Below are 20,140 nucleotides of genomic sequence, written 5' to 3' on the forward strand. Positions count from 1 at the left end.
ACCGTCCATTTGTTCATCACACGGGCTTGTACCCGTGCAAGACATTGATGACTGCATAGAGGGGCGCCCCTCCTGCATCCAATTAGATCTGAAGACCGTGCTACTGATCTCGTTATAGAGGACTGCCTGGTCATGCATGATATACATATTTAGACTGGATCCCCTATTTTATCTCCTGTAATGGATCTACTGGATCCCGACCACTGTACCACGCGCGAGAAATACTCAAAGGGGTATAACGGGGGGAGTCTCCCACTTATTTACGCACACTCCTGGAGATGGTACGGCTAACGGATGAGCCTCAGGTATTCCGAGAATGCAGATTTTGGTAGATTCTGCACCATAAAAAAGAAAATTGTTTTCTGTTTTGGAGATCCAGACCATTTCGAAAAAACTGCGCGGACAGTTTCTCCCATATCAAGTCGACAGGAGATACGGAGACCTTCATGGAGCAAACGGGCACTGCCTTGTTAGGTTAAACAAGACTAGGGAAGGCCTACTACCCGGTCTGAAGGTAAACCGTACGCATGGATCGCATGGTACGACCGGACACCCCGGTTGTCTTGAATTCCCCGGTCATTACGATCTTGGGATAAGATGACAGGAATGCCCCATCTCCTCAGAGCACGTACCTGGTGCACAGGGTTTGGAGATGGTGGGCCCTCCGTCTATACTCTATAGATCCCTCACGGGAGCCGTCTTGTTTTGGATTCGCACTAACCCACCTTTTCATCTACTGTCAAGGAGATTTACGAGACTCTAGGGAGGTACCTGGTGTGCCTCGACTCCCACATCAATGTCGGGTCACATCCTGCCGCTTGAGTAGAGCTCAGGAGGGTAGCAGACTCAGATAGGGCTGCCGATTTTCTCTAACAGGACACCACATGTTCGGACGGCTGAAGCTAGACCCTTCCTTTTTTCGCTGTATCTGCTCTCTGGAGTCGCCTGTCGTGAACTAAGGTACTTTACGCCTTGCCTGCGCATTGGAGAACGCGATGTTGTATGCGGGACTCCAAGATAAGAAGGGAGGTATCCCTCTATAGGGAGACTTTGGCTTCAATTTCAAACTCACATTCCTGGGTCCCTTGACCTAGGGTCTACTCTGGGAGTTACGTGCCTGGACAGTCAGGGGTACAGGGACCTAAGGGTCTGACTATATTTTACCCTATCTTGTAGGTGGCGTGTATACCAGGAACCCCTACACAAATTTTGACAGGTCGGGCATGGAACAGGATCGTACTATGGGTAATCGGATTATCTCACTCACTCACTACAGCTTCGTGGTTTACAGGTCCCAATCACCATTGGATCCGTACATCTTTCATTCCTAGCCGAGGACATATCTGGATGGAAATCTCCACTCCGCTTTACGCTTCCCATCCCTTTTGAATATTTCTGGAATTCACTACTCCCTGAATAGTCGATCACCGTTTCTCCACACAAGTTCAGTTCGGAACCCTGAATAGACGCCTTTTTGGAGTCTTTACTCTATCTCGAATGAGACATCTCACCGGGTAGACCAGGAGGGAACGAAAGATCCTACTCGATTCTATTGCGATATTGGTGGTGGACTTAGACGCATTCCTTGAGATTGGAGATGAAGAGTTGAGACAGGGTGGCAGTTTTTATCGCGTCCCTAAGTCCGCAAATGACCTTCGATTTTTACTGCTAGAGGAAAATGGCTGATAGGTCAGCTTGCCAGCTCGTGGACCGACTGATAGGAAACAGGTCGCAACGCCACGTACAATGGATCTTTCAGCGGATGGTGTTTTTTTCCGTGTTTGAGATGCTTTGTCGGCTGGCATCTTCTTTGATCAGTCTACTGTCGTTTATCGCAGTTGGAAAGTCCAATTAGGATTACTCTGATATCTCCTGGAATAGGTACCAGCGACACAATCAGCGTTGGATTGGTGGACTGAGCGTTGAAACAGCAAATACGAAGCCTCCTGTCATGTTATAAAATTGTAGATTATGCTAGCTTTAGTGTACCTATAATCTTAATTTTATTAATGACAGGAGGCGAGTATTTCCCACCCATTCTTATCCCTCCCTTGTTTAATTTCATAGTTTAGATTATCAGGTACGTATGCAACTCTGCTTGTTTGTCTCTGCTACCTGTCTATTGTTTCTATATCTGTTTTTCATAGTAGGGCTGGGATATCTGCACATTTAGGTAATTTTGGTTGCTACATTGGGTACCTGCATGTTTGTTCAGAGTACATTTAATTGGATAATCAACCTGTTCGATTCTGTTTTTCTCTCGTTTCAGTTTACAGTCCATCAACACTATCTGATGTGGCAGTTCTTCTCGGAGGATGGACTTCATTGTATCTAGGACTTCGTTTCTCCCCATTATGTTTTTCTGCCTTTTGTTCTGTTTTGTCGCAGCTTGAAAGAGGAAATGATGCATGGGGAGGGGAGTTTTATAGTACCTAACTTTTTTCTGATTGGTTGTTTTTCTGTGCTGCTGTGGAGTTCTAGTAAAGAGAGACTTAAGTAAATACTCGCCTCCTGTCATTAATAAAATTAAGATTATAGGTACACTAAAGCTAGCTTAATCTACAATTGTAATAAAGGGAATAACACTCTCTGCCTAGGTATGTCTCTGCTTTTTATATAGGCCTTCCATGGATCCCAAGACTTTAATGAAAGAAGAAGAAGGTCTAATTATTGATGTTAAGTCATCCATTATAAAGTTTTCTTCAAGTTTTAAGTGGACATCTCTGATAGATGGTGAATCTGTTTTTAGCCAACTGGCGGCTAAACATCTACTTGCTGTCAAGGCAATAAAGTGTAACAGTTTCTGCATATGTCTAGGTAGACCAGTTATAGATTTGGATAATAAAAGTATCCAAGGATTTAGCGCAATGTTTTCTTCTAGTATTGTTAACACCAGGTTTTTTTATTTCTTTACAAAAACTTTCAATTTGTGGGCACTCCCACCTCATATGGAGATATGTCCCTTGTTGTCCACAAGCCCTCCAACAAAGATCAGTCGGATTTTTACCAATTTTATACAGAAAGACAGGGGTTGCGTGCCATTTAAACAGGATTTTAAACATCTGCTCTCAGGGCCGGCCTTAGGGGTGTGCGAAGGGCGGCCGCACAGGGCACCGTGGACAAGGGGGCGCCATGTGGCCGACACAGCTTGCACATGGCCGGGTGACAGCAGAGTAGGGGAGCTAAAATAGGTACCCGGGTGGAGGATTTCATTATTCTCCACCCGGGTATATAAAATTTATTATTTTTTTAATTAAAAATAAATCATGGCAGCGGGGGCGGAGCTTAATGAGCGGGGCTTATCGCGAAGTGGAGGCGGGTCTAATACCTACCCCTGGAAACTGCTGCACGAGAAGAGGGAAGAAGGAAGGAGTCCCTGCTGCCCCAACAACCAACTGCATCTAGTCCTCTTCCAGCCATAATGTGTGTGTGTGTGTGTGTGTGTGTGTGTGACTGCCTGCCTCTGTGTGTGTGTGTGTGACTGCCTGCCTCTGTGTGTGTGTGTGTGAGAGACTGTCTGCCTGCGTGACTGCCTGCGACTGCCTGCCGGTGTGTGTTTGTCTGCCTGTGTGTGTGTCTGTCTGCCTGTGTGTGTGTGTGTGTGTGTGTCTGTCTGCCTGTGTGTGTGTGTGTGTGTGTGTCTGTCTGCCTGTGTGTGTGTGACTGTCTGCCTGTGTGTGTGTGTGTGACTGTCTGCCTGTGTGTGTGTGTGTGACTGTCTGCCTGTGTGTGTGTGTGTGACTGTCTGCCTGTGTGTGTGTGTGTGACTGTCTGCCTGTGTGTGTGTGTGTGACTGTAACTGTGGGTGACTCCAATTGTGTGTGTCGCTGTAGCTGTGCCGTTGTGTGTGCCTGTATGTGTGACTATCTGCCTTTAACTGAGTGTGTGCCAATAAGCGTGCGTGAGTGTCTGCATTCCTGTAACCGAGTGTGTATGACGGTCTGCCGATTACTGAGCGTGTCTGAGTGTCTGCATGTAACGGTTTGTGTGACTGTCTGCCTGTGCATGTTACTGTATACAGGCAACTTGTTGGGGGAGGGGAGGCACCGTGAAGACTATTCGTACAGGGCGCCTAATGGCCTAAGGCTGCTCTTGATAGAGCCCGCATATATAAATTTAAAAACACTTTCACAGTAATTTCCCATAAAAATACTGTTCACCTTTAACTGGTATTCTAACTGAATAAAAAACAAAAAGAAAAATTAAAAGAAACAAAAGTGACAGAGCCTTGGAAAAAAGTGTAAATAGTATATAGATATTTAAATAATTATAGAGCATTATAAATTTTGTAAACACACTGTAAAAATTTTTTTTTAAATTGTGTACCGATTTTGAAAGGATTTGCCGGCAATGTTATCTCTATAACTGTCGAATAATACATGGTACTGGTCCCGACTCCACTCCAGCACAACCTGTAACAGATAGATACATTTGTTTATGTCCCATACTATTTCATAAACATTGCATAACAAATAGCATTTCCTGTATTAATGGCGAAGACAAAGAACATCTACAATCAGAGTTCCTTAGCAGGGAAATGTTACTGAGAAATTTGACTAATACCTTATATAATGCAAACACATGTTGTTTACATAGCCATAACAACATCTTTGCTAAGTGACGTAAGGATGTTAAAGATTTACTCCAAGCACCATGACCACTACAGCAATTTGAAGTGGTCATGGTGCCTGGAGCCTGTATTAGAGGATTTCTCTGCAATAAAAGCTGCACATTTAAAGTTTAATCTCTTTGCTGCTAGAAGTGTAGCTGTGCCTCCAGCAGTGTCCTTGGGAAATTATTACCCAGCCCAGAAGAAGAGTTCCAGGATGACTAATATCACTTGTGCACTCTAGACGTCTGACATCAGTACGCACAGCATTTTCATGACAGTCATAACGGAGGCAAGACCCTACCCCCATGTCGTCATTCCTCCCATAGCAAGGGAGCATCGGGCTGCAGAAGCTGGCCTCACTGTTTTTTGTTGAAGTAACTTTATGGGGAATTCTAAGAACCATAGTAACTTTGCACCACTGCAAATGTTGTGTTGCAGTAAGCACTCAGCACCTGTACATACACTACGTAACTAGGGTGCTGGGCATCCTCTCCTGATATTGCTGCAAACAGTCTGGTTTACAAAAAACAGTTTGAAAGTACACTTTTACAGCATGCTGTAGTGGTTATGGTGGGGTCCTACAGCCTCACCAAATGCATCCGGTGCTGCATTAGCCATGCTTTGTTCTATGGAGACATCTGGCTTCTATTGCTGGAAAAGAGAAGATGCGGTGCAGATGCCTAGGGCACCCAGCTAAGTTGTCAAACTATACTCAAGTAGTTTGACATATTACCGTGGCATAGCTCCAGCAGGATGCAGTGGTTATGTTGTTTGGAGTGTCATTTTACTAAATTATGTAATTAACAGGTTGCGTAATAAAAATAATTAAACATTTTAGAGTCAATTCACTAGACAGCAAATAGAAATGCCTGGAGAAATCTCTAATGAAAAGAACACCACTTACTGCAGACAGTAAATACACTACTAGAGGCTGTTCATTCATTCAGGAACAGTGATGAATTTACAAAATAACTAAAAATGTTAGGTCTATAAAGGAGTGTTTTTTGTTTTGTTTTAAGATCAACATAATTCTCGGTTTCATTTATAAACCCAATTATTTTTAGTTTTATTGTAGCGGGTAAAATGAAAGCTGCAAATTCCATATTAGAATAATACTGAAATAAGAAAGATAAACTAGTAACAAAAGAGAACGGTAATTGAAATCTCTATACCAACCCTACCTATGATAGTTTTATCATATCTTTGCATTCACAGGTATTTCTGAAGAAATATTGCATTGTTAATATATTAACAGTTAATATACAGCATTCTGTTCAGCAAAGTATAACAGAATTCTGAAACTTCCTACATTTGTTTTAACCGTTTCTTCCGTTTATTTGCTGATGATACTTTTGGAGATTAGCTCACACGAGAACTTAAAACAGCCATTTATTTTTCACTAACAAGATATTATAAGTTTCCTGATAGAACACAGGATGCATATCTGTAAACAAATGATTACAGTCACGAGTATAGTGATTAAACTTTGTTTTTAAAGGGAACGTGGTTGGTAGGGATGAGGGTTACAGAATCAGAAAGGGAGGGAGGGTACAAAGTAGGGTAAATACCGGTACAGTTCCAATGGTATCATCTCATAACATACATCTGTACATCAGGCTTTTATGTAAGGTTAAGACAGGCATCGGGGCATACCAGGGGGTTTGGGACCGTCGTCGGCCGCGTCGGTCTCCCGGATGCATGAGCTGTGTGGGTTGGGGAGGGTCAGTCCAAGGGGGAGGGTAGGTCGTGGGGGGATCTGTTAATAGGTAGGTGTTTATAGGGGGTACGGATGCATCGACCGGTTTTCCGGGTCCCCAACCCCATCGGCCCAGGGTGATGTGCCAAATGTTGGGTGGTGAGGGCGTGGTAGTTTCCGGGGTCTCTTCGAAACAGTGAAGCTGCTTGGATGGGGTGGTAGCGGGTCAGTTCAGTTTAGGTGGTTGGATTACGGGTACCGTCTACCAGGGCAGGGTGGTGTCTCCATAGAGGCACGGGTCCCAGATCTTGTGGTATTGTTTGGTGGTCTCGTGTATCTGGGCTGTAAGGCTATCCATGTTAGCGCACTCCTGTATCTTGTGCACAATGATCGTGTGTGTGGGGATGTGTAGTGTGGCCCATACCTCTGCAATTGCTCGGCGTGTAGCCAATTCTATTCTCGCGATTAGTTTGTTCTCTGCTCTGGAGAATGAGTCTATGGGTTTGGACAGTAAGAGCATCCATGGGTCCATTGGGCATGTTCTATCGAACAGTCTAGCGATCAGGGTGGTAATGCTGTGCCATAAGGGCTGCAGTTTGGGGCAGGTCCACCAACAGTGGAGGAAGGTCCCCACTTCACCACATCCCTTCCAACATAGGTTGGATGGGGTTACGGCCATAATGGCTAGTTTGTGGGGTGTAAGGTACCACCTAAATAGCATTTTGTAGGCCTGTTCCTTTTGCATTACGCAGATGGATATAGTGGCTGTGGCATTCCAGATGTCTGACCAGTCGGTGGGGTCGTCTGGTGGGCCCAAGTCTTTTCCCCAGGCCTTTATGTATGGGAGTGTAACTTGTGTTGAATGTGTCGCCAGGGTGGAGTATAAGTTTGAGATTTGGCCCTTTCGTGTCGGGTGTATCATGCAATCTTTTTCAAACTGCGTGAGTGGGGCCGTGCCCGCCTCTTTTATGATGGGTGTGGACACAAAGCTTCTGAGTTGGATATATCTAAAGTGGTCGAATGTGGTTAGTGTATTGTGGTCTGGTAGATCTTCATAGGCTATGATTGTATTGTTAGAGTACAAGTGTCCCAGTCTGGATATGTTTCGCCTTTCAAAGTTGGCAAAGTGTGCAGGGGTCAGTCCTGGGGGGGGGGGGGGGGGGGGGAAGAGTTTATTTCTCCAGATGGGGGTATTTGGGGACAGGAAGGAGGACAGGTCAAACCTGTCTCTCACCTTGTCCCATAGATCTAGTGAGTATGTGATTGCTGGGGCCGTTGGTGGGGGCAGTGGTCTCTGTGACCTGGGTAGCCGCATATATAGTGAGGGATGGTCCCACCCAAAAATCATGTGCTCACGGTCCACCCATCATTTCTGGTTTGGCGGTAGGTGCCATTGTTGTATTTGGGCGAGGTGTGTCGCTGTAAGGTAGTGTGTAAAGCTGGGGAGGCCCAGTCCCCCGGCCTGTTTGGGGACGTAGAGAGTAGCTTTTTGCACCCTCGGTTTGCGTCCGTTCCACACAAAGGAGTCCACCGCCCCCTGGAGGGCCCTGAGGTCCTGCCTGCGAAACGGTATCGGGAGGGTCTGAAACACATATAGAAATCTGGGGAGGAGATTAATTTTAATGTTCTGTTTTTGTTGCATTTAATTTATATCCGCTCAATGTGGAGTAGGTCTGTATTAGAGTTAGTGTGGCTTCTATGGATGTTTCAGGATTTGTCAGCGTTAGCAGAACGTCGTCCGCATATGCTGCCACTGTGAACTCTTCCCCTCGTATCCGTATCCCTTCTATCCCCGGGTCCTCTCGTAGCGCTTGTAGTAGGGGTTCGAGGGAAATCGCAAACAGCAGGGGTGAGAGGGGGCATCCCTGCCGCGTGCCATTGGTAATTGTAAATTATGCAGCCCTAGCCACACCCCCCCTGGCTATGATTGACAGAGCCTGCATGGAAAAAAGAAAAAATGGTTTCACTTTCAAACAGATGTAATTTACCTTAAATAATTGTATCTCAATCTCTAAATTGAACTTTAATCACATACAGGAGGCTCTTGCCGGGTCTAGCAAGCTATTAACATAGCAGGGGATAAGAAAATCTTAATTAAACAGAACTTGCAATAAAGAAAGCCTAAATAGGGCTCTCTTTACAGGAAGTGTTTATGGAAGGCTGTGCAAGTCACATGCAGGGAGGTGTGACTAGGGTTCATAAACCAAGGGATTTAACTCCTAAATGGCAGAGGATTGAGCAGTGAGGCTGCAGGGGCATGTTCTATACACCAAAACTGCTTCATTAAGCTAAAGTTGTTCAGGTGACTATAGTGTCCCTTTAATTTACACAGAGTTTTACTCCGTGAAACAACACTGGATGTCCTCAAGCTGTACATGAAGACATCCAGCGACTTCAAGTTTTCCTTTAATGACCACTGTGCTCATTGTGCCATTAGCCCAGTGTGCCCAGAAAGTGTACCCTTAGATCCACAACTCACAATGCATAGCAACTGTGGTACTTTGTCACAGTGAGCAAAGTCATGTAGACTTTCTCCCCAACGCTACTTGTAAAATTTGCCAGACAGCAAGCTGCATCTCGCCTAAAGTAGTGACAGCCATTTACCAAGTAGTGATAAAAAGTAGCAACAACAATGGAAAAAAGCCCTAAATCAGATTACCAGTATTGCGTGATATAAATGACATATTAATGTGCAGAAAGAGTTTCACAATGAGCAATGTTGGATAAATCAGAAACTGCAGAGGTTTCATGTGAAAAAAACTTAGCTTTTCAAACAGCTTAAAGAAACACGTTACAGTTTACATACAGTCCTTCAGCTAGCTGAATAGCTTTAAGTGTGTAGATACTCTTTTTCTTCCCCCCATTTTATAGCTCAGTAAAAATCTTTACTTTATAAATCGATAATGTAACATCTACCCGGCTGTCAGACAGCTGGGCAGGTTGTCTTCTGTTATTTTTTAGCTCCACTGAGCTAAATGAAGTTGCAGGGGCAAAAGAGGCAGTCTGGTAGGCAGGCAGTATTGAAGAGCTGTGTACAGTAACACAACTCTTATCGTGCACACACACAAGCGCTTAAACCATGCCTCCCAACCATCCCGATTTTGCCGGTACAGTCACGATTTTTTAGGTCCTGTCTCGATGTCCCAACTTTGTTCCCTGGTGTCCGGGTTTTTGGGGACTCCACAGAACTACCGGTATCCCCAAAAAGTGTAGCACAAGTGGATCATTAGACATACTAGCACTACTTAGGGCACTAAAATGGAGCCAGTGACAAAATTGCATCAGTGGCCTGCCCCTTTTACTTGCAATGCCAAAGTTAGGGGGTATGGCTTACACTCCTGAAACTTCTCAACAAGCTGTAGTACAGCAGACTTTGGTAACGAAAAGCTACGGCCCAACTCACAGCTACATCAGAAAGGCTTCTCAGACAAAGTCTGTGTAGAGGGGGAAAGGGGTTATCTACTAAATGGTAAAATATTTCCCTTAATGCAGCATTCCTATAATTCTTCTGCCAAAGCTGTTAAACTGGTCACGTGTTTGTAAACCACACTAAATGGCTTTCTAGAAACGGAATGTAAACAATAATGGCATTTATCCAGTGTTTTGCAACATGCATTTGAACGGTTAACTCTGTGTGGTGAAAGGTCATTGCTATTTCCCTTCAAAACCAGAATCCTGTTTGACTTGCTCACCAATACTTTACATGCACTGTGTACACAGCACTAAATTGCTGCTCATATTTAACACAAAGCACCGTGAACAGCCAGGTCCCAGTCACATTACCTACTGGCAATGAGTAAGCAGTGTTAATTTTGTCTACTAACAACTATTAGTCAGATTTAGTCAACTAAAATTTTGGAGATTTAGTCACCTGACACTAAAACAATTCAGATGACTAAAATACGACTAAAACTAAAATTGATTTTTAGTCAAAAGACTATGACCAAAACTAAATAGAAATTTGCTGCCAAAATGAACATTGCTGGATAAGACTCATGGGGGAGGGAGGAGAGGAAATTAGTCACGGGGGGGTCTGCGGGATAGAGAGAGGGACACGGGGGGGTCTGCGGGATAGAGAGAGGGACACGGGGGGGTCTGCGGGATAGAGAGGGACACGGGGGGTCTGCGGGATAGAGAGAGGGACACGGGGGGGTCTGCGGGATAGAGAGAGGGACACGGGGGGGTCTGCGGGATAGAGAGAGGGACACGGGGGGAGTCTGCGGGATAGAGAGAGGGACACGGGGGGGTCTGCGGGATAGAGAGAGGGACACGGGGGGGTCTGCGGGATAGAGAGAGGGACACGGGGGGGTCTGCGGGATAGAGAGAGGGACACGGGGGGGTCTGCGGGATAGAGAGAGGGACACGGGGGGGTCTGCGGGATAGAGAGAGGGACACGGGGGGGTCTGCGGGATAGAGAGAGGGACACGGGGGGGTCTGCGGGATAGAGAGAGGGACACGGGGGGGTCTGCGGGATAGAGAGAGGGACACGGGGGGTCTGCGGGATAGAGAGAGGGACACGGGGGGTCTGCGGGATAGAGAGAGGGACACGGGGGGGTCTGCGGGATAGAGAGAGGGACACGGGGGGGTCTGCGGGATAGAGAGAGGGACACGGGGGGGTCTGCGGGATAGAGAGAGGGACACGGGGGGGTCTGCGGGATAGAGAGAGGGACACGGGGGGGTCTGCGGGATAGAGAGAGGGACACGGGGGGGTCTGCGGGATAGAGAGAGGGACACGGGGGGGTCTGCGGGATAGAGAGAGGGACACGGGGGGGTCTGCGGGATAGAGAGAGGGACACGGGGGGGTCTGCGGGATAGAGAGAGGGACACGGGGGGGTCTGCGGGATAGAGAGAGAGAGACACGGGGGAGTCTGCGGGATAGAGAGAGAGAGACACGGGGGAGTCTGCGGGATAGAGAGAGAGACACGGGGGAGTCTGCGGGATAGAGAGAGAGAGACACGGGGGAGTCTGCGGGATAGAGAGAGAGAGACACGGGGGAGTCTGCGGGATAGAGAGAGAGACACGGGGGAGTCTGCGGGATAGAGAGAGAGACACGGGGGAGTCTGCGGGATAGAGAGAGAGACACGGGGGAGTCTGCGGGATAGAGAGAGAGACACGGGGGAGTCTGCGGGATAGAGAGAGAGACACGGGGGAGTCTGCGGGATAGAGAGAGAGACACGGGGGAGTCTGCGGGATAGAGAGAGAGACACGGGGGAGTCTGCGGGATAGAGAGAGAGACACGGGGGAGTCTGCGGGATAGAGAGAGAGACACGGGGGAGTCTGCGGGATAGAGAGAGAGACACGGGGGAGTCTGCGGGATAGAGAGAGAGACACGGGGGAGTCTGCGGGATAGAGAGAGAGACACGGGGGAGTCTGCGGGATAGAGAGAGAGACACGGGGGAGTCTGCGGGATAGAGAGAGACACACACGAGGGGGCTGCGGGATAGAGAGAGACACACACGAAGGGGGCTGTGGGATAGAGAGAGAGACACACACACCAGAGGGCTGTGGGATAGAGAGAGAGAGACACACACACCAGGGGGCTGTGGGATAGAGACACACATGAGGGGGCTCCGGGATAGAGAGAGAGACACACATGAGGGGGCTCCGGGATAGAGAGAGAGACACACATGAGGGGGCTCCGGGATAGAGAGAGAGACACACAAGGGGGCTGCGGGATAGAGAGAGAGACACACGAGGGGGCTGCGGGATATCAATGACTGTACAACACAGAGAACTTAAAGCATAAGTAAACACATAATCAACTAATGTTTCCTCTCCAAAAGTACACCAAATCATTTTTTTTCTTTTTGGTAATTTACTTTAATAGCTTCTACAAGGAATAAAGACAAGAACAACCGAATTGCAAAATTTAGGTGAATAATACTAATCTGGACACTTTCTCAAGCTCAGTTACAGCCAGTGCTTGATTATTTTGGCAATTATTTTTTAATGCACTACAGAGTAAGGAATACAAACATGTTCCTTACGCTATAGTGCTCTAAAAAAATTTTTCATGTGTGACCCCCCATGTGCAATAAATAAAAAGTATTTTCTGACCTTTCAACACTTCGCATTGTGCCCCATCTTCTTGGCTGAAATCATCAAGATTGATAATCTCCCCCAATCCAACGCTTCCGCATTGGAAAGCATTGACAGGCAAATCACTGTGCTGCGCCAATCAAATGTTCTCTACTAAGAAAAGCACCCCTAGTAGGACAGCAACTAGGAGTCTTTAACTGGGCAATGAAAACATTGAAAATTCTTACAAAACACACATTGCAGGGTGAAAATGGCAGGGGCACTGCTCCTACACCATGTCGCTAAGATGAAGTGATTTGGGTTCATTTAGCATCCATTTGATTTTTAGTAGATCATATCCCATAAAGTATTTTCTCATATTAATTTGCAGTTATTTTAACCTCAAGACATATATTGTTTACTTATCTACAAGTTGAGGATATGCAATGATGAGCAGTGCAACCATGAGACTGAAGGTATTTCCCCTAACACATACTTCAGTGTTCTATATATCCTTTACTGTATATTACAGTAATAATGAACCCAATATTAAAAAATCCAGATATAGTTCCCAGCCATTCCAACTACTGTAAAATGTAACAAACACAAGCAGATCTGGACATTCATGTCTGAAACTGCCCAGGATTGAAGGGCGGTATATTCCCACGCCGCAGCCACAGTCCATAGATCAGTCTCTCTCCTATTTACTTAAAAAGTTTACTCCAAGCACCAAGATTGTATTCCTAGCACTATAGTTCCATTGCCCCTTCCCCCAATGTCCATCGGCACTGGGTCAGAGCTCCGCCTCCTCCAACAGGGGGCTAATGCGCATGCACGGCGAGCGCATAAGGCCCTCCCCATAGCTACCTCAACGCTTTTCTATAGGGATTTAATGGACGCTGGATTTTTTCATGCAGAGGATGAGACGTCTAGCATCAGTTCGGCAACTAAAAGTCTGGTCAAATTCCGATAGAGCCTCTAGTGGCTGTCTGGTAGACCTCCACTAGAGGCTTAGTGCTGCAATGTAAACATTGCAGTTTCATTAAAACTGCAATGGTTTACATTTAAGGACTACAGGGGACAGGGACAGTGCACCCAGACCACTTCAATGAGCACTGAATGGTCTAGGTGCCTATAGTGTCCCTTTAATGCAGGCATTAGAGCATAACGTTCTAAACGAGATTGAGTCTGGTAAGAAGCAATGTTGCACTCACATATACAATATATATATATATATATATATATATATATATATATATAAATATAAAAACTGTAGCGTTAGTGTGCAATGCACAACAGAGATTGCTTTAACTTGGGAAAGATCCTGTTGAAGGAATTTCTCAGAACTTAATTTGTGTGTGTATAAGACAACAGATCCAAGCCTGCACTTATTGGCTGAGGCAAATAAACATGGTTTTGCTTTGCACTAATCCAGCTTCTCTTGGTGGTTAAGTCCTAATGTGGCAGGTGCCTTCATACTCTATAAATGTTGATATTATTCAAACCGGCTAATTATATAGCCTGGCAATAACAAATACAACCCCTTGGAGAAGTGGTCTGTCCTAAGAACATAATGGGCAAATTAGGGTTTTAACAAGGAACTCTGTGACATAATACTAAACGTGGAGTAATGAACAGATCACATTCAACTGGTTTTTGTGGCAATTGCTTCACTTTTGAACTTGCACAACTGCTGCAAAATAGTGCAGCATTTATTCCTACATGCAACGATATCAGCTAATATTACATAACTTTAACTAAATTAACTAATATTACATAACTTTAACTAAACCAGGGTTTATTGATTTCTGCAACACAGCTTATGACAGGCACAAAAAGCATGGTACTGTGGTGTAACTAACACAGTGACTTGGTATAATGTACCCTGTTCATTATATATATTTAATCCTGGTAGTTTGCTACAACCATACAATGTCGTACAGTGTGTATGTGCTGGTAGCTTGCTAGAATACATGTTGTATTCTACTTATTTCTTAATAGCATGCTGCAATTCGTGTAATATTGTACAAACGGTCTACGGTAGCTTTCCAATTCCCATGTAATACGGTACGCATCGCCTTGATGATATACGTTTGTTATAGTATATCCCATGTCAATATCAGGTGTTGGAAGTTTTGTATACCTCATGCCCTATGGTACAGCTCATGTATCGGGTAGTTAGGGCACACAATAATAAGAGGGTTGGTTTTTTTGGTAGTTTAGTGTAAGGAAAGTAAAAGGTTAACAGCATAAGCTATATCCTTGTAGGAGTTAATTTAGTATTTAAGCAAACCTGAAGGCAGGAAAGTGTTAACTGCAGAGGACATAGCTAGAAGTTACAGTGATGAATTGCCAGAGAGCTCTTTGTAACTTGAGGTAAAGCTGCCTAGTTTCTGGCAACATTGCAAAAAGATTGTGTTTGTGAATACAGTACTGCACTCGGAATAAAATACTACAGTGGGAAAATGCTCCAGATACAGGATAAGCTTTTCAAATGATTACACAATCAATCAAATATATAAATATTTTGATATAGTTTTATACATTTTTTTTTATATTGTAATATTTAGTAAAAAAACAAACATTTTTTTACCGTTTTATAAAAAAAAAATAAAAAAAATTAAATATTTAAAAAAATAAATTAAAAAAAAAAAAAACTGCGAAAATATTACATCAAGGCCAAAACACACTAAAGTAAGAAATTACCCTTGGTTTCTCTAGTAGAATTAAGAGTGTTTCATTTATAATAATAATAAAAAACACAACACACACACACTGCACAACAATAAACTATATAATTCACACTGCTCCAGACAGATGTTTCAGTAACATTGTGTGCAAGACTGAATCATTCTAACCAGTATTCAGCACAATATATATATATATATATATATATATATATATATATATATATATATATATATATATATATATATATATATATGTCCTAGCACTTCACACATGGAAGCAAATTATATATGTATTGGATTGCAAAGATCTAGCATGTCTGTGGACAACTCCCATCATCCTCAGCTAATGCAATGGTGATGAGAGTTGCAGTTCAAGCAGCAGCTGGTGAGGAAGGGATCTGTTACAGCTGGTGGGGGAAACCCTGCAGCTGTGATACCACAACACCTACAATGCTCAGCCAGCCTAAAGGAGTTTGCAGCAGCTGGTGATCTACCTTTCGGCCACCCTTTTTATCTGACAGACAGGAGAAGTAGGGTAAAGGTTACAGACCTCTCCAAACTGCAGGGCGGAGACGATCATCAGGACCATGCCCCCGAAGCAGAGATAGAGCCCATACCTGTGGGACAGGCAGGTATAGGTCTGTCTCTGCACAAGCTTCAGCAGGGAGTTGAACAGCATGGCACGCCGGGCTGCATCCCTCGCCCACCTCTAGCCACCACTGCTGCTACTCCAGCAGCCTGCCTTTGCCAACCAGCCAGCCAAGAGCCGGGTCACGTGAAGCCCACAGAGAGGCTGGCAGTAAGCGCATCCCGGAACTAGACCGGAGCAGCAGAGCGCCGATCGCCCGCAGCAGCCAATCAGCGAAGGAAGGCTCTTTCCACACCTAGTCAAAACGAATGGAAGGCCGATGCCAAAAAAAAACACGATTTCTGTTAGAAGTTCTTGTCCTTTGTAACACTGCTGGAGGAAATGTTACCAGGCACTACAATAACAGTACCTGTTTAGCTCAGACATTTGGATATTATGTTTGTGTTACTTCATGCAGTAATGCCTTGTGCTCCATTAGAAGTGGTTACAGGGGAGGGTACATTTGAGGAAGGGCCCTTGAAGTAGTTTAACAGGGTTATTCACTAAAGTAAGAATTCAAAGAGAATTTAAAATTGAAGGCAAAAGTAGCGGAAATAGAAGCATAGCTGGCTTAATTTTTTAAGGAGAGAGAAGGCGCGCACACAGTCTGACGTGTACATGGCCTTTTTAGGGCCATACATGATAGGAAGTCCCTCTGGTGGCCGTCTGAGTGACGGCCACTGAAGGTATTCCTATTAATCAATGTAAACACTGTATTTTCTCTGAAAATACAGTGTTTACATTAGATTGCCTGCAGGGAGCTATAGATCTCACCTGAACAACTACATTAAGCTGTAGTTGTTCAGGTGACTATAGTGTCCCTTTAATGTTAATTGGTGATGTAATGTGTTCTTCAGCTCTTGTCTTCATTTTTGCATGCTGTTTACTTGTGAAATATGTCAAATATCCCCTTTCTATAACTGTAAAGCACTTTGGAATGTTTTCGCCCTTTATGAATTCTAGTAATAATATTAATTTTACTATTGCCCACTAGAGGGCAAATTTTGCATAGCATGCACTGAACACATACAGTGTTGTTCAATAAAATGTGAATTGTTCTGAACTAACCAGGGAACTCCAAATTTTCGCAAATTAAATCCGACTGGAAAAAAAACGAAGCAAAAAATAGCTCCAAATCAACCGTAGTAAAAACTTGGCTATTTTTGCACTAATCAATTGGGTAATAATAACATTTATTACTATTCAGCTGCCGATTTGGTTAACTCAGAGAGCGTGCGCTGAAAAGCGCTTTGAGTCCCACTGGGAGAAAGGCGCTATATAAATACTAGTTATTATTATTAGTTTTAGTATTTGGATTTAATTTGTGAAAATACAGTTTACTGAATAATCCTGTCTCTTGAATTTAGCGAGTTAAGAATTTTTCCAGATTGTCTTTTTTGTCCAAACAAAATTCTTCTATTCTAGTACCAGGACTTGTTAGCTTAAAGTCACAGTGATAGATTGTACAGGGTGAGGCAAATTTCAGAGTAGGGTTTGAGGAGTCAATAATTCTTTTTTTTATTAATGAACCAATTTTTTATGATATTGCATACAATGAATGCTTAATGTATGGAGATTTCTTTGACTAGGTACGGAAGATGACAATCAATTAAATGAGCTACATTTGCTGCCTCGAAAAGTCTGCAACGGACGGTGCATTTGGTAGGGTGAAATTTATGTTGATTTTCTGTATCACAAGACTTTAGTTCCGTTTATTGTGTTCCTTTAAAACCAAGTTCCTACACTGATTATGTTTTACCACTAGTGGCCTCCCTTGCCTCTAGTTCTGGAAACTCAACTGTAAAGGTTTGATTACTTCAGCTACAAAAGGCTACACCCAACTCACCCCGTGGCCTTTACATTCAGGGCCGGCGCGTCCATAAGGCGGCACAGGCGGCCGCCTTAGGGCGCACTGGCTCCGGGGGCGCAATATTTCAGTGACCGGCAGGAGGGAAGCTCTCCCTCCTGCCAGGCCACCTTCTGGACCCCCGGCACGGCGTGCGGCAGTGCTGTGATCAGACGCGGTGAGTGAGCTCTAATCTCACCGCTCTGCTCCCTCGCGCACTGTCTGCTGATGCCGCGGGAGCCGGAATATGACGTCATATTCCGGCTCCCGCGACATCAACAGACAGCGCGCGAGGGAGCAGAGCGGTGAGATTAGAGCTCCCTCGCCGCGTCTGATCACAGCACTGCCGCACGCTGCCCAGCAGCCCCACTGGACCCCAGGGAATGATTCCTCATCCACACCAGCTCTCTAGGTAGGGAGGCTGGTTGGAAATTTTTTATTTATTAAAATAATTAGTGAGTGTATGTGATGTGTCTGTGTGTGAGTGTCTGTGAGTTAGTGTATGTGTGTCTGTGAGTGAGTGAGTGTATGTGTGTCTGTGTGTGAGTGTGTGTGTCTGTGTGTGAGTGTATGTGTGTCTGTGAGTGAGTGTATGTGTGTATGTGTGAGTGAGTAAGTGTGTATGTGTGTCTGTGAGTGACTGTCTGTGTGTCTGTGAGTGACTGTGTGTGAGTGTATGTGTGTCTGTGTGTGAGTGTATGTGTGTCTGTGAGTGACTGTGTGTCTGTGAGTGTGTGCATGAGTGAGTGTGTGTGTGAGTGTATGTGTGTGTGTCTGTGAGTGATTGTATGAGTGTGTGTGTGTGTGTATATGAGTGTCAGTGTATGTGTGTGTCTGTCAGTGTGTGTTTGTGAGTGTCTGTCAAATCAGTGAGAGTATCTTTGTCATTGACTCTGTGTGTGACTATCAGTGTGTCTGTCAATGAGTGTCAATCAGTGTGTGTGTGTGTCAATGAATGAGTGTGTGTCAGATCAGTGAGTCTGTGTGTTTGTCATTGAGTGTGTGTGACTGTCAGTGTGTATACAACACTGAGTGTAGCGTGGCGGAGCGCAGTACAGGAGCTTCTGTTTCCTGTACCCGGCCAGACTGACTGGAGGTGCTCACTGAGAGAGCACTCCCTGTCAGTCCGGCCAGGTACAGAAAATTGAAGCTTCTGTAGGGGATATCCTCCACTCGGCAATGCTACAAGAAAAGCAGGATTCACACCAGGAAGGGGAGTGCGACCACTAAGGGGGTGGGGGGTGCACCAAGGGACAGGGAGGGGAGGGGAGAGAAACACCAAGGGACAGGGAAAAGAGGGGAGAGGTAAGAAGAACACTAAGGGACAGGGAAGGGAGGGGACTGGTTAAGAGACACATAGGTGAAGATGTTATTTGGGTGGGGGGGGGCGGGGGCGGAAAAATACATCTTCGCCTATGTACCCAAAAATCCTTGCACCGGCCCTGTTTACATTGAAGTTGTTGATTTGCCTGAATGTGTACTTACCTTCTTGGCTTCAAACCTGCTCCATACCAACCTGCTCCAGACTTACCTTCTTGGCTTCAAACCTGCTCCATACCAACATGCTCCAGACTTACCTTATTGGCTTCAAACCTACTCCATACCAACCTGCTCCATACCAACCTGCTCCAGACTTGCCTTAACAACTCTGCATTCCTGCTTTACTTACTAACCTGCTCCATACCAGCCTGAACAACTCTGCATTCCTGCTTGACTTCCAATCTGCACAGTATCAACCTGAACTTTACAACTATCCATCTTTATCCTGCCATCCTGATTTACACCTGCTTAATCCATACAACCTCTCTGCTCTATACCTGCCTGTATAGCACCACTCTGGACTTTGCCTCAAAGTAATATTACATGGTGTTATTTTCCTGCATAAACAATACTCCTTCCAACGTGGGGCTTACTAACTAAAGTTCCTGTAATCCTGCAACCTTATTGTTCTGTTCTATTTTATTTGTCCTAGTTTAACCTATACTTTTATCTTGCTGAAATGCTTTCTGCGTGAAGAATGTCTTCCGTTTCATTTTTTATTTATTTATTTATTTTTTTAAATGCAGATTTAAATTTTAAAAAAATGGCACTTTTATAAATTAACCTTATTACATCCCCCTTACTGTCAATCAGACAAACTGTCCTGTTACTTCCTGGTTATTAAGCTCAGTGGAGCTAAATTCAAGAGGCAGCCATTTGCCTAGAGCACCTGACTCGCAAAGAATGAGCTGCATTTGGCTGCACATGTTCACTAGCCTTGGCTGAGATCACCAATTCCGATAATCTCAGCCAATTACGCAGAGCTTCCATTTGAAAAAGTAAGTAAAATGCCTTTTTTACTCCATGCAGGTGGGGACGGTCACCCTTAAACGTCCAACAGAGCACTATAGCATTAGGAATACATTTGTATTCCTTACGCTATATAGTTTCTATGAGCTGTAGTGGTTCTGGTGCCTACAATGTCCCTTTGATAGGTGAAATATGTATGAACTCTGAACATGAGAAGTATCTGACACTGTTTACAGTGTTTAAATGAACACTCCCACCCCAACTGAAACTTCAGCTTCTTTCGATTCATTGTCTTACCTTCAGGATTGAAACTGATTTTCAATATTTTATCCAATTACGTAATTTTCAAAAAATTGACAGT

General features: G+C 44.6%; 1 protein-coding gene across 1 annotated transcript in view; it reads right to left on the minus strand.

Moving 5' to 3' along the window:
* GNPTAB (N-acetylglucosamine-1-phosphate transferase subunits alpha and beta) overlaps positions 1-15,817 on the minus strand; it is an 83,704-nt gene extending 67,887 nt beyond the window's left edge. The window contains exons 1-2 of the mRNA XM_063447195.1: positions 15,567-15,817; positions 4,327-4,412 (exon numbers count right to left, since the gene is read on the minus strand). Coding sequence (XP_063303265.1) covers positions 4,327-4,412; positions 15,567-15,695 — 215 coding nt within the window. The 5' untranslated portion in view covers positions 15,696-15,817. The remainder of the gene's footprint in view (positions 1-4,326; positions 4,413-15,566) is intronic.
* Positions 15,818-20,140: the final 4,323 nt, after the last annotated feature.

The sequence above is a fragment of the Pelobates fuscus genome, chromosome 3 (assembly GCF_036172605.1).
Source record: "Pelobates fuscus isolate aPelFus1 chromosome 3, aPelFus1.pri, whole genome shotgun sequence".
Taxonomy (NCBI): Eukaryota; Metazoa; Chordata; class Amphibia; order Anura; family Pelobatidae; genus Pelobates; species Pelobates fuscus.